The following is a 14,309-nucleotide window of genomic DNA, read 5'->3' on the forward strand; positions in this document are numbered from 1 at the left end:
GGTGAGATGTTAAACTGAAGCAGGTGTAAGTAGAAAGGGCACCCCTCTGAGGGGCATTCTGAAGCTGATCAGTGGAATTCTCAGAACCATTATTCATCCTTGAATCATTGTCACATGAGAAGGCCATTCAGCCTATTGTACTTGCACTGGCTCTTCAAACAGGCATCATTACCTGGGGCCAGTCTCCTGCATTTCCCCCATATCCTTACACACTACTTCCATCCAGATCACTACCCAACAAAGGGCTCAAGTGAACCTACCTCCATCACATTTCCAGGCGGTGCACTCCAGATCCTAACTACTCAGTGTGGAAAAAAAAGCTTCACACGTCATTCTTGCTTCTGGTTGCAAGTTTGCTTGCTGAGCTGGTAGATTTGTTCTCAAACATTTAGTCACCATGCTAGGTAACAACATCAATGAGCCTTCAATGAAGCACTGGTTCTGTGCAGAGTAAAGCTCCCTCTGCACTGTCCGCCATCAAACCCTCCCAGGACAGGGACTGCATGAGGCTGGCACCAACTAGCCACCAAAAGACATGACCAACTATCACTAGTACTGAAAATGTGTTGCTGGAAAAGCGCAGCAGGTCAGGCAGCATCCAAGGAGCAGGAGAATCGACGTTTTGGGCATGAGCCCTTCTTCAGGAATCAGGCCTGAAACGTCGATTCTCCTGCTCCTTGGATGCTGCCTGACCTGCTGCGCTTTTCCAGCAACACATTTTCAGCTCTGATCTCCAGCATCTGCAGTCCTCACTTTCTCCAACTATCACTAGTACCCACACACACAACAAAGAGGGACACCAGGTCAACTGGGACAATATATCCATCCTAGAACAGGCCAAACAAAGACATGCATGGGAATTACTAGAGGCCTGGCATTCAAACTGGAACTCCATCAACAAACACATCGATTTGGACCCCATCTACCAATCTCTCAGAAAAAGAACTGGAAGTGATATTACCCACAACAGGCCAAGACACAAATAACAAGCAGACAGCACCAGTGCTTCATTGGAGGTTTACTGATGATGTTACCTAGCATGGTGACAAAACGTCTGAGAACAAATCTCCCAGCTTAGCAAGCAAACTTACAACTTGAACCACAACCTGAGCCACAAATCTTCTCTAGAATCACATCCTTGCTTCTTTTGCACATCACTTTAAATCCATGCCCTGTCATTCTTGTTCTTTTTAATGAGTGGGGACAGCTTCTCCCGATTTACTCTATCCAGCCAGCTGAATGTTGAAAAGTATGATCAAAATGCCTCTCTGCCCTATATTCAATCCCTCTGTATAATGATCAACAAGGTAGTTTCATGGATGATTATCTTCTGGATGACTCCCGATAATAAAACTCCAGCCTCTCCAACTATGTGGCCTCATTTCCTTTACTGTACTGGGCCATTCACATCCAGTATTCCCTCTGAGCCAGAGGAATACGTTTGGGTCCTCCTGCTCCAAACCATGTGTCTGAAATTTTTACAAATATCTAAAAGTGACCAAATTATTTGTTTCAATTAAAAGCAGCATATAAACTATTTGGTGATTCCACAAAACTTGCCACAGTCTGCAAAGGAAGGGACCACTAAAGTTGCACAGTATGTCTTTAAATCTGCAAATTGATATTCATTTCTCTGTAGCACTTTCGCTTGTGCTCGAGGAAGAGGCAAGATTAAGCTCCACCTTAAACTGAGGTGATAGGAAATCCCCATGGTTCATATATCTGTCAATCATTGACTATCACCCCTACTGCATTTTTTAAATGGAGACTTAGAGTCACAGATGTACAGCACGGAAACAGACCCTTCAGTCCAACGCATCCATGCCGATCAGATATCCTAATCTAACTTGGTCCCATTTGCCAGCACTGGGCCCATATCCCTCCAAACCCTTCCTATTCACGTACCCATCCAGATGCCTTTTAAATGTCACAATTGTACCAGCCTCCACCACTTCCTCCTGCAGCTCATTCCATACACGTACCACTGTGTGTGTGAAAAAGTTGCCCCTTCGGTCTCTTTTATATCTTTCCCCTCTCACCTCGAACTTACGCCCTTTAGTTCTGGACTATCCCACCTCAGAGAAAATACCTCATCTACTCACCCTATCCATGTCCCTCATGATTTTATAAACCTCTATAAGGTCACCCCTCAGCCTCCGACGCTCCAGGAGAAACAGCCCCAGCCTGCTCAACCTCTCCCTAAAACTCAAATCCTCCAACCCTGGTAACATCCTTAGACATCTTTTCTGAACCCTTTCAAGTTTCACAATATCCTTCTGATAGGAAGGAGAGAAAAAAATGCATGCAAGCAAAGCACACCAAACACCGCCTTCACGATCCTATCTACCTGTGATTCTAATTTCAAGGAACTATGACCTGCTCTCCAAGGTCACTTTGTTCAGCAACACTCCCCAGTATATAAATCTTGCTCTGAATTGTTTTTCCAAAATGCAGCATTTCACGTTTATCCAAATTAATCTCCATCTGCCATTGCTCAGCCCATTGGCCCATCTGATCAAGATCCTGTTGTAATCGGAGGTAACCCTCTTCATTGTCCACTACACCTCCAATTTTGGTGTCATCTGCAAACTTACTAACTATATCTCTCATGTTCACATCCAAATTATTTATAGAACAGTGAAAAGCAGCGGGCCCAGCTCCGATCCTTGTGGCACTCCACTGGTCACAGGCCTCCAGTCTGAAAAGCAACCCTCCACCACCACCCTCTGTCTTCTACTTTTAGCCAAATGGCTAGTTCTCCCTGTATTCTGAGAGAGCTTACCTAGCTCACCAGTCTCTCATGAGGAACTTGTCAAACGCCTTACTGAAGTCCATATAGATCACGTCTACTGCTTTGCCCTGATCGATCCTCTTTGTTACTTTCTCAAAAATCTCAATCAAGTTTGTGAGACATGATTTCCCACGCACAAAGCCGTGCTGACTATCCCGAATCAGTCCTTGCCTTTCCAAATACATGTACATTCTGTCCCTCAGGATTCCCTCCAACAACCTGCCCACCATTGAGGTCAGGCTCACCGGTCTATAGTTCCCTGGCTTGTCTTTACCTATATCTTCCACCTCCTTCTGCACAGTAAACACTGCTGCAAATTACTCATTTAATGTTTCCCCCATCTCCTGCGGCTCCACACAAAGATCGCCTTGCTGATCTTTGAGGGGCCCTATTCTCTCCCTGGTTAACCTTTTGTCCTTAATGTATTTATAAAAGCCCTTTGGATTCTCTGTAACTATTTGCCAAAGCTATCTCACGTCCCCTTTTTGCCCTCCTGATTTCCCTCTTAAGTATACTCCTACTGCCTCTGTACTTTAAGGATTCATTCGAGCTCTCCTGTCTATACCTGACATATGCTTCCTTCTTTTTCTTAACCAAAACCTCAATTTTTCTAGTCATCCAGCATTCCCTATATCTGCCAGCCTTTCCTTTCACCCTTTTCACAACAGGAATATCTCTGGACTCTTGTTTTCTCATTTTTGAAGGCTTCCCCATTTTCCAGTCATCCCTTTCCTGCGAACGTCTGCTCCCATTCAGCTTTGGAAAGTTAAATGCATGGATGCAATTGATCATTTCTCTTCCAGAAGAGAGTATCAAATAACTGTATTTGAAATATGCGCACAAGGACTCTTACCAATTTTTACAGATGCACCATAGAAAGCATTCCACCTGGATATATCACCGCATGGCAATGTCAGTTCCCAAGACCGCAAGAAACTACAGAGGGTCGTGAACACAGCCCTGTCCATCACACAAATTAGTCTTCCATCCATTCACTCCATCTATACTACCTGCTGTCTCAGGAAAGCAACCAACATAATCAGAGACCCCTCCTATGCAGTTTATTCTCTTCCACCCTCTTATCAGGCAGAAGGTATAATCGTTTGAGTACATGTATGAACAGATTCAAGAACAGCTTCTTCCCCGCTGTTATCAGACTTTTGAACAAACCTCTCAAATGTTAATTCTGATCTCTGTGCCCGTTCTCTGCACCTGTAACACTGTACTCTGCACTCTGTTTTGTTACCCTGATGTACTTTGTATGATCCAATCTGCCTGTATAGCACACCAAACAACACTTTTCACTGTATCTTACTACATATGACAACAATAAAATCAAAGTCAATGAAACTTCTAAACAAATCATCCACTCATTAGGGATAAACCTTTCCATATTTGTAGCGGTTAAATTTGCTGCTAGTTTCAAACAGGAGGTGTGCAAAATGAAATTAAAACGCATGTTAGAGTTTCTTTTCCCAAAACGTATTTTACTACTGCTTTTCAGGCACTAAATTTAATTAAATCAACAAGGTCCATTTTTCCCAAAAAGCTTTTGAAAAAATGTTTATATTTTAACAGCTGACAATAACTAGAGAATAAAAAAAAATTGCCTTGTTTTGTATTTAGGTGCAACTTGTTCTCCTTGTTTTCAAGACCAATTACAGAAAGACAAAGGAATGGCAAAAGAACAGAAACATAACAAGATCCTAATAAATTACAATTTTACCTCAGGGCTGATTTTAGTCACTGCACTACAATTTGTATTTTCACTCAAGATGTTTTATTTAAAGGAGTCTAAACGGTATCAAACTGGGTCAAGGATTGTTACAATGCGTCCTGAGTGATTTTCACTGACGTCCTTAGCTCTGTATGAACATTAGCAGGAAGGTGGTGACTGACAATGTTACATATTCCCTGGAGAGGGAGGAAATCTGAATCTTTAAAAGGGACACAATGTTTAAAAGGAATATAGAATTTATTTCAGTCCATTGACATTGCAGACTTGATTTCTGTTCCTGGGTGTCCTTTTCTCACATCCAAACTTTTTGACCTCTTTTTCCAGACTAACTGGCCCCAACTGGAATAGAGTTCAATTTTTATTCGTTCTTGGGATGTGAATCTCACTGACGAGTTTTGTTACCCGTCCCCAAGTGCCCTTGAGCTCAGTGGCTTGCTCCCAGGGTATTGCCCTGCAGTAGGGTGGGAGAGAAGCCAGAAACAATGTAAACAGGTGAATGAGAATTGTAAATTCGAGTTGTTGCTGAACTTAGAGTCAAAAATCAAACAGATAAACTTTGATCCTCATTTCATTGCTGTTTGCAGGAGACTGCGGAGTTCAAATTGGTTGCATTCCCTACAGAAGAACAGTGACTACCCTTTGTAAGGACGCTCGCTCAATGCAAATACTGGCTTTCAGTGCTTGAGACTCACAGTACTGTCAGTGATGAGATCAGTGAAGACACTGCCTCTGTTGTTGTCAACAGCTCAGGGACTGGTATTTGCTAAAGAAAGACAGGCTTGTGTTCCTGTGGCAGGTTTCATAACTTCAAATTGCTCCACAGTGTTTTACAGACAATTAAATTGTTTCGGTGTTTGTTTTTCACCAGACTCTTAAAGAAGCCTATTGGCTTTCCTCAATCCATGCCTCAACGTCATTCAGCCATCCTGCTCAGCTTGTACCCTCAATTACATTTCAACTTTGAAGTGCAGTCACTGCATTAGAATGGGGCAGCCTGTTTGTGCACAGCAAGATCCCAGAAAAAGACAGGAACCAGACAATCTGTTCACTGGTGTTGGCTGAGCGACTTCCCTGGCTTGACAAAGGAAGTTTCCGATTTTGGTGCCACGGAATGGAAGTAGTTGGACCATTCTATAATCACCTCTCCCTCATGGGACTGTCAGACATCGCCTGCTGGAATGTGCCTTTGTGAAAGACGTCTGGAGAGAGATGCAGGGGCTTTTGTCAAGGTTTGACCCAAGCAGCTCAGTGGCACGGGCCTCTGAGCTCTATGGTCTATTCCCCAGGATGTACACAGAGACAAACGTTGAGTGTGCCTAGATAACCAAAGATGCTTTTTGGTCTGTCTGAACCTTGTTGGTCTTCCAGAGCAAGGAGTTGACCCTGAGTGTTGCAGACTGGCACATTCCAAGGTCCAGGACTAAGTGCTGAGGGGCAGCTGCTGCTATGGTGCAGTGGGGAAAGACCACTGTCTGAGGTCTCTCTGCCAAAGCACTATGGGGGTCTGTTCAGTTGTCAGACCCTCTCAGTGCCTCAAAATGAATGTAAACAGTTTCCTGCATGAGAGTAGAAAATGATTTGTTCGCAACTGCAGAGAAGCTCTTATGAATGCCAAATTCCAATGTGATTTTTCTCCTCTGCAAAGGCTGTACAAAGCTGTTTGTATGTACATAAAGATAATTTATTTTATGAATAAAGTATGCTTTCAATGAAAAGATAGTGACCAGGTCACTGAGGAGAAGTCTCCTGCTGTTCTTTGGGATATAGCTTTCCTTCTACCTGAAACCGGAGCACCTGGAGGAAACCCACGCAGACACGGGGAGAATGTGCAAACTCCACACAGACAGCTGCCCGAGGCTGGAATCAAACCTGGGAGCACTGCTGCCTCACAGCACCTCCCAGGTTCAATTCCAGCCTCGGGTGACTATCTGTGTGGAGTTGCACATTCTCCCCGTGTCTGCGTGGGTTTCTTCTGGGTGCTCCAGTTTCCTTCCACAGTCCAAAGATGTGCAGGTCAGGCGAATTGGCCATGCTAAATTGCCCGTAGTGTTAGGTGCTAGTCAGAGAGAAATGGGTCTGGGTGGGTTACTCTTCAGAGGGTCAGTGTGGACTGGTTGGGCCGAAGGGCCTGTTTCCGCAATGTAGGGAATTTAATGTACCTGTGAGGGTAGAAGAGGCCTGAATTTAATTCCTCATCCATTTCTACCTGTGTGACATTCTGTCAGTCCTGCACTGGCAACTAACAGCGTGCGTGGGACTTGAACTTACTGCTTTGACTCAGGGGAGAGCACATGCCCACTCTGCCATAGCAGACACATTAACAAACTCCGACACAGGACAGTTCACTGCTTCAATCTTAGTAACCGCGTACAGACTCAACTCTTTGTGGGGTCACCAGGAACTCTCACTGGGGAAGGGAAGGAGTGCCAAAGTGACACCAAAAATATGACCAACATAACTTTCTGATTTTAAAACAGACATTTCTGGAGAAATTCAACAGTTCCAAATTCTCTCTGCTTTCTTCCCACCGATGCTGCCAGATCTGCTAAGTCTTTCCAGAAGTTTCTGGTTTTGTTTCAGATCTCCAGCATCCACCGTCCTTCGCTTTATTTAATGCTTACTGTCCTGCCTGCTGTGTATGCAAGTTCAAGGAACTTTACCCTTACAGAGCAAACAGGACCTATTCCCTGCTTTATCACATTCCATCTGAAGCCAGTACAATATACTCAAGGGACAGGGAGAAGTGACTGACCTTCATGTCAGTGCTAAACTCCAAAGGCATGGCATCGATCTCTGAATCCTGTTTTCATGAAAACACAAGGTTTTGAAATCATAAAGACTTGGATTGAAAAATGCTGCTTCAGCAAGTTACAATGGTCTGTTGGTTATGACCACAATGGCTCTCACCAAATTGACCAAATTTAATATATTGCATGAAGTCATCATCTGTTGGCTACCTTTCAGACAAGTCGTTACAATTGCATCCCCATACCAGGGGAGTGGTGCACCGTCACTGGGTGCTGCACTTTGGTGCAAACATTAAACAGAAAGATATGGCCAAGCACAGGCAAGTGGGACCAGTTTAGTTTGGGATTATGATTGACATGGACTGGTTAGATCGAAGGGTCTGTTTCTGTGCTTTATGATCCACTGTCTGCCCTCAAAAGATGGATGTAAAAAAGCCCATGGAAGCTACCTCAAAGCAGAGCAGGGGATTTCTGCTTAAAATGTTCTGGCCAATGTCTATCGTTAAATTAACACTGCTACAATGACAACTTACCTTTATTCATTCAAACATGTAGGTATGACTGACTGGGCCAACATTTACTCCACATCCCTAATTGCCCAGTGAATCGGTAAGAGTTAACCACATTGCTGTGCTTCTGGAATCACATATAGGCCAGACCAGGTAAGGATAGCAGATTCCTTCCCTGAAGGACATTAGTGAACCAGATGGGTTTTCCCAACAATCAACAATGGGTTCATGATTATCCTTGGATTCTTAATTACAGACTTGTTTTTAAGTTGAACTGAAATTCCACTATCTGGTGTGGCGGGATTTGAACCCAGGTCCCCGGAATGTTACGTGGGTCCCTGATTAACATCAGTGATAATACCATTGGGCCATCACCTCCCCATAACTTGCAGCAAATCAATTGTGTCATCAGCCTCATACTTTAACAATCACAAGTTGAGAACTTAAAGCCAACAGTGTGTGAATTTTCAGTTGACTGCAATATTGTGCTAATAAATCTAGATATTGTAACTTAAAAACATTGCATGTTCTAATGGGTCCAAACTTACAATATTGTAAAATTCAGTTTGGCTAATTAAATATTAATAGTTCATGACAAAGTACAATGATGCAAGTAATTGGCAAGGTTCATAAATATTCTGGAATTTTACATCTACTATCAGCTGAAAAAGTGCAAAGTAAATACCATTGTGTATCATTTTTCAAGTTTCAGCATTATAAATGAAAGCCAATAGAGCCATTGCCGTTGGTAGTTAGTTCGCTCTTAGCATTATTCACATTGGAAAACCTTTAAGTCCTAAAGTGTGGACAATGGTTAACTCTATAATGAAAGGTGTGTAATGGAACTGGGATGTTAAATTGAGACAAAGATGTGAATCAATTATATGAAGCTTTCTTGTTTAAAAAAGGTCTGGAAGTCATTGCTATTTCTGGCATCTTGCTGTGCACAACTTGTAACTACATTCCACCAGAAAAACCCATTGAGAAAAAGAACTTCATTGGCTATTAGTAGCCCTGAAGTCATGAAAGGTGCTATCTAAATACAGTTACTTTCTTTTAAACTGATAGCTGTCAAAAGGTGTTGGTAGGGGCGGGTGGAGATGGAGTTCTGCAGAACTATGGTGCAAATTTCTTTGATCTGTAACAGAAATTATGATTTCTGATGTAAATTCACCATGCAAATCCCAGCACAAGGCAAATATTGATGTCTGCTCACGAGCTGGCCTTATGATCAACTGCTGTCAATGGGCTTCTTTCTGTCAAGCTGCAAGTGTTATCCTGGAGACGGCACATGAGAGCACTCAACTCCCTGCCTCGCCCTAGGCTGTCACGCACAAAATGCAACCACACTGGTTCAGGAACAACAATCATGCCACATTTCTGTATTGCGCATCACCTATTCCAAAAATACCTCGATGTTGACAGCACAGGAGGGCAAGAGGATGTTTGCCAACCCTCCAGAACACCATCCCTGGGATTTAAAGATTCATCTCTGGCATGGTGGCTCAGTGGTTAGTATTGCTGCCTGTCAGCGTCAGGGACCCAGGTTCAATTCCCACCTCGGGTGACTGACTGTGTAGAGTTTGCACATTCTCTGCGTGGGTTTCCTCTGGGTGCTCCAGTTCCTCCCACAATCCAAAGATGTGCAGGTTAGGTGAATTGGCAATGCTAAATTGCCCATAGCCAGGGGTAAATATGGGGAATGGGTCTGGGTGGGTTACCCTTCGGACGGTCGGTATGGACTTGTTGGGCTGAAGGGCCTGTTTCCATACTGTTGGGAATCTATTCTAATCTAATGTTACCTTTGGAAGCTCCCAAGGGACATCAACTCTAGGTGACCAATGGCAGAAACATGGCAAGTCATACCAAGCAGCATGACCAGAGTTGACACATGAAAAGTCAGACCGGGTCAGTCACCCCGTGAGGGGACTTGCAGATTGCAATAGGATTCTGGGAATCGGAGAGTCAGGTGGAGGCCACAAAACTTCCCACACGTTATTTGCGCAATATCACCCCCCCCCCCCCAAAACACACTCAGACCTGTGTCAAAATCTGCCCTAAGGAGGCTTTAATAACTATTTGACAAAAAATTTATTTTTTAAAAAAAGTTGCTCAATATCAACTTGGCTTAAGATCCCCAAGAAACTTTACAGAGGCATAAGGAGTGCAACTGGATAGCAGGGGGAGGGGAGTCAGAAAAAGCTTGGTGAAGGAGCTGGCATTTCACGGGAGGACTAACAGAGCTAGGACTGAAGAGAGAATTTAATCCGGAATGAGTTTTTGTGATGGTTTAGATTAGATTAGATTATTTACAGTGTGGAAACAGGCCCTTCAGCCCAACAAGTCCACACCGCCCCACCGAAGCGCAACCCACCCATACCCCTACCCCTTACCTACACTAAGGACAATTTAGCATGGCCAATTCACCTGACCTGCACATCTTTGGATTGTGGGAGGAAACCGGAGCACCCGGAGGAAACCCACGCAGACACGGGGAGAACGTGCAAACTCCACACAGTCAGTCGCCTGAGGCGGGAATTGAACCCGGGTGCCTGGCGCTGTGAGGCAGCAGTGCTAACCACTGTGCCACCCAAATGGTGTTTATTGCTTAACCTCTCTCTCTCTCTCTCCAGACCTTGAGAAGATGCTGATCAGGCTTCCTTTTTTCAATTGAGTGTCTTTTTGGGCCACTATGAAGAGCAGTCAAGAATCAAACACATGGCTGTGGGACTGGAATCAGCTCTGACTGGGTAAACACAGCAGACTCCCTCCCCCACTGCACATTTACCACTGGTTTCATTTTTTTTAAAGAAAGATGATAATCTGTAAGTTTTATTGCTAATTTTCCTGAAGAAAAGTAAGTTTTGTCTTAGGACATCTCTTAGCAGCCAGTGTTATGAAGTATAGTTAATATTGAAAAAAACAAAATGCAGGATCCAATCAGTACACAGCAAGCCTCCAATGTGATAATGATGTGATAAAGAGTTCTGGTGGATAAATATTGTCTTTTGCTTCTCTTGGAAACAGCACCGTTGGAAGTGGTGGCTCAATTTGAACCTCATCCAAAAATGTGCATTTGCAACTACACTGCACTCCCTCAGTACCACAGCTGGACCATCAGGTTAGATGGAGTTTTTATGTCTCCAGAGAGAACCCACAAAATGTTTTAGCTCAGGAAGTAGGGGAGGGTGACCTGCTGAGTCACAAATGGATTTGCACACTTCTCTTTTTTGGATAACATCAGCAGAATGTCAGTGTGAATGGGATACGTTTATGCTTTAGATGTAATAGCCACTGTGATATTGAGAGGTTCAGGTTCCCACTTCTAACACTGATGTGGAGGTGCCAGTTTGGGACTGGGATGGACAAAGTTAAAAATCACACATCATCAGATTATAGTCCAACAGGTTTATTTGAAAGTACAAACTTTCAGAGCACTCCTCCTTTGAGAGGTAACTAGTGGTGCAAGAACATAGGACACAGAATTGATCTTTTATGATAAATTCTGTGTCCAAGATATACAAGATACCAAGTGGAATAGATAGGGTCAATAAGCCAGAGACTTTTCCCCAGGGCAGGATTGACTGGGACAAGTAGTCATAGTTTGAGGATATTCGGAGGGAGGTATAAAGGACATGTCAGAGGTAGGTTCTTTACGCAGAGAGTTGTGAATGCATGGAATGTATTGCCAGCGGTGGTGGTTAGGGACATTTAAGTGACTGCTGGACATGCACATGGATAGCAGTGAGTTGAGGGGTGCGTAGGTTAAGTTATTATATTTTACATTAGGATTAAACCTTGACACAACATCGTGGGCCAAAGGGCCTGTTCTGTGCTGTACTTTTCTATGCTCTATGATCCTGCCCTACTAGTTACTTGATGAAGGAGTAGCATTTTGAAAGCTATTACTTTCAAATAAACCTGTTGGACAATAACCTGGTGTTGTGTGATTTTTAACTTCTAACATTGACACCATCTTCCTGTGAAACTGTGCTCTGATCATCAGTTTAATCCCACTGATACCCAAGAGATCTGGGGCTAAATAATTCCTATGCAAAGCAGTACTTGTAGGGATGGTTAATTAATTTTTTAAAAAAATTCATACATGCTATAGCATGAAAGAGAAAATAAAAAAGGGGTAAGGACCATCATAGCCCTCATACACTAACCTGGCACAGATCGGGGAAAATGTTCAACTCTGTGAATGCACACATAATTTGAATATGTGAAGGAGAGAGAGACCAGGTGAAGTGGAGGTGATAGAAGAGCATGAGGGAGTCTGTGTATACATGGGGTGTGTATTAATGAGTGTGCATTCAAGTGTGTCTGTGAGTATGTGTATGCAATGTACAAACAAATGCGTGTTATATCTATATACACACACACGTACATGTCTGGGTGAATAGGAGAGAGACAGCATGTGCTTGTATTGTTTGTACCCCAATAAGTGTACATCTGTGAGTGTACATGCAATGTGTATGTCTGAGGATGTGAGAGATAGAGAGGGGTGCGTATGTCTGGGAATGAATGTGTGCAGTATGTGGGAGCTGGAGTGTGAAATGTGAGCGAGTGTGCTTGTCAAATTTGAGGAGGAGATGTGGATGTATCCATTCCCCAGAGTATTCCGTTGTCTGTACAAGGAGCGTTAGGACTATCAGCAAAGTGAGACAGACAGAATACTATTCCTTTAACACAACCAGATGAAAGCACACAGTTAAACATAATCAACAAATTTGCTTATTAAACAGTTATAGGCAATTAAAAAGATTTCAACAGCGATTTTGCAGTTTATACTTAAAACTACACTGCAGCCAGATTCAACACAATGCACGGGAAGATCCCACAACAAGACTTGAAGCCAGATTCTTCCCCCCCCCCCCCCCCCGGCTCGCAGCCACGTGTCTATATGAACCCTGAACGGTCCCTTCTCTCTCTCACACACGCACACAGACACCCACACACAGACCCAGGACACAGACAGACACAGAGACCCACACACAGACCCAGGACACAGACAGACACAGAGACCCACACACAGACCCAGGACACAGACAGACACACACACACACACAGACAGCTAAAAGTGATATTCCTGCACTGACCTCGGATAACGTGCTGCCTCTGTTTGAAGTAAGTTTGATGGGAGCTGTAATCCGAGTAGACAGTGTTCATACCGATGCTCCTGCTCTCCAGCCAGTGTACCGCAGCTATGCCTTGGGCACACACCAGCAGCGAGCGGATGGCTACCGCCGCCCTCAGGTCAAGGATCACCCGGCCCGACATCAACTGGCCCCGGGTATAGACCGAGTCCTCCACCCGGTCCGGGAGCAGCAGGAAGCCGCGGATCTTACCGACCTTCATCCTGAGAGACCCTACACAGTTCCAGCCTCCCACCGGCGGCAGAGTCTCACTCAAAACGCTCACGGTTTCAATTCTATGGCTGTGGGATCTTGCTGTGCGCTAGGTTCCGTCGGTTAGGGCTGTGTCCAGACGGTCAAAGTAATTCACTGGGTATTTCTGAAATTTGGAAATGTGAGTGTGTGTATCTGTTAGGGGACTGTGTTCTGAAAGTAACTTTTTCCTCTCTCTGTCTCTGGGAGCCTCCTGCACACAGATCAGTAACTGAACCGACTGATCCCAAACCCCCTGCTACCACTCCCTAATACTCAGGAAAGAGGCGGTTCCTCTGCTTCCTCCAATTGGCAAAAGCTTTCGCGAAAATTAAAAAAAAACTCCGTCACCTCCCTTCCGTTCTTAAAGCTACAGTTCTCCTCTTCAGTGGACAGCCGCTGTACAGGAGTCTTGGAGTCATATCAGCATGGCAACAGTGGGTAAGAGCAAATTACTGCGGATGCTGGAATCTGAAATCAAAAGAGAAAATGCTGGAAAATCTCAGCAAGTCTAAGGCCCTAAAGGAGCCTTCCACATCCATCAAAGTTTCTCCTGCACATCCACTAATATCATTTATTGTATCCGTTGCTCCCGATGCGGTCTCCTCTACATTGGGGAGACTGGGCGCCTCCTAGCAGAGCGCTTTAGGGAACATCTCCGGGACACCCGCACCAATCAACCACACCGCCCCGTGGCCCAACATTTCAACTCCCCCTCCCACTCTGCCGAGGACATGGAGGTCCTGGGCTTCCTTCACCGCCGCTCCCTCACTACCCGATGCCTGGAGGAAGAACGCCTCATCTTCCGCCTTGGAACACTTCAACCTCAGGGCATCAATGTGGACTTCAACAGTTTCCTCATTTCCCCTTCCCCCACCTCACCCTAGTTCCAAACTTCCAGCTCAGCACTGTCCCCATGACTTGTCCGGACTTGTCCTACCTGCCTATCTCCTTTTCCAACTATCCACTCCACCCTCTCCTCCCTGACCTATCACCTTCATCCCCTCCCCCACTCACCTATTGTACTCTATGCTACTTCCTCCCCCACCCTCCTCTAGCTTATCTCTCTACGCTTCAGGCTCACTGCCTTTATTTCTGATGAAGTGCTTTTGCCCGAAACATCGATTTCGAAGC

At 44.5% G+C, this 14,309-nt stretch overlaps 1 protein-coding gene across 1 annotated transcript in view; it reads right to left on the bottom strand.

Moving 5' to 3' along the window:
• The window catches only part of arrdc2 (arrestin domain containing 2), a 32,172-nt gene extending 18,734 nt beyond the window's left edge, over positions 1-13,438 (bottom strand). Inside the window, exon 1 of the mRNA XM_072594388.1 lies at positions 12,888-13,438. Coding sequence (XP_072450489.1) covers positions 12,888-13,146 — 259 coding nt within the window. The 5' untranslated portion in view covers positions 13,147-13,438. The remainder of the gene's footprint in view (positions 1-12,887) is intronic.
• Positions 13,439-14,309: the final 871 nt, after the last annotated feature.

The sequence above is a fragment of the Chiloscyllium punctatum genome, chromosome 24, assembly GCF_047496795.1.
Source record: "Chiloscyllium punctatum isolate Juve2018m chromosome 24, sChiPun1.3, whole genome shotgun sequence".
Lineage (NCBI taxonomy): Eukaryota > Metazoa > Chordata > Chondrichthyes > Orectolobiformes > Hemiscylliidae > Chiloscyllium > Chiloscyllium punctatum.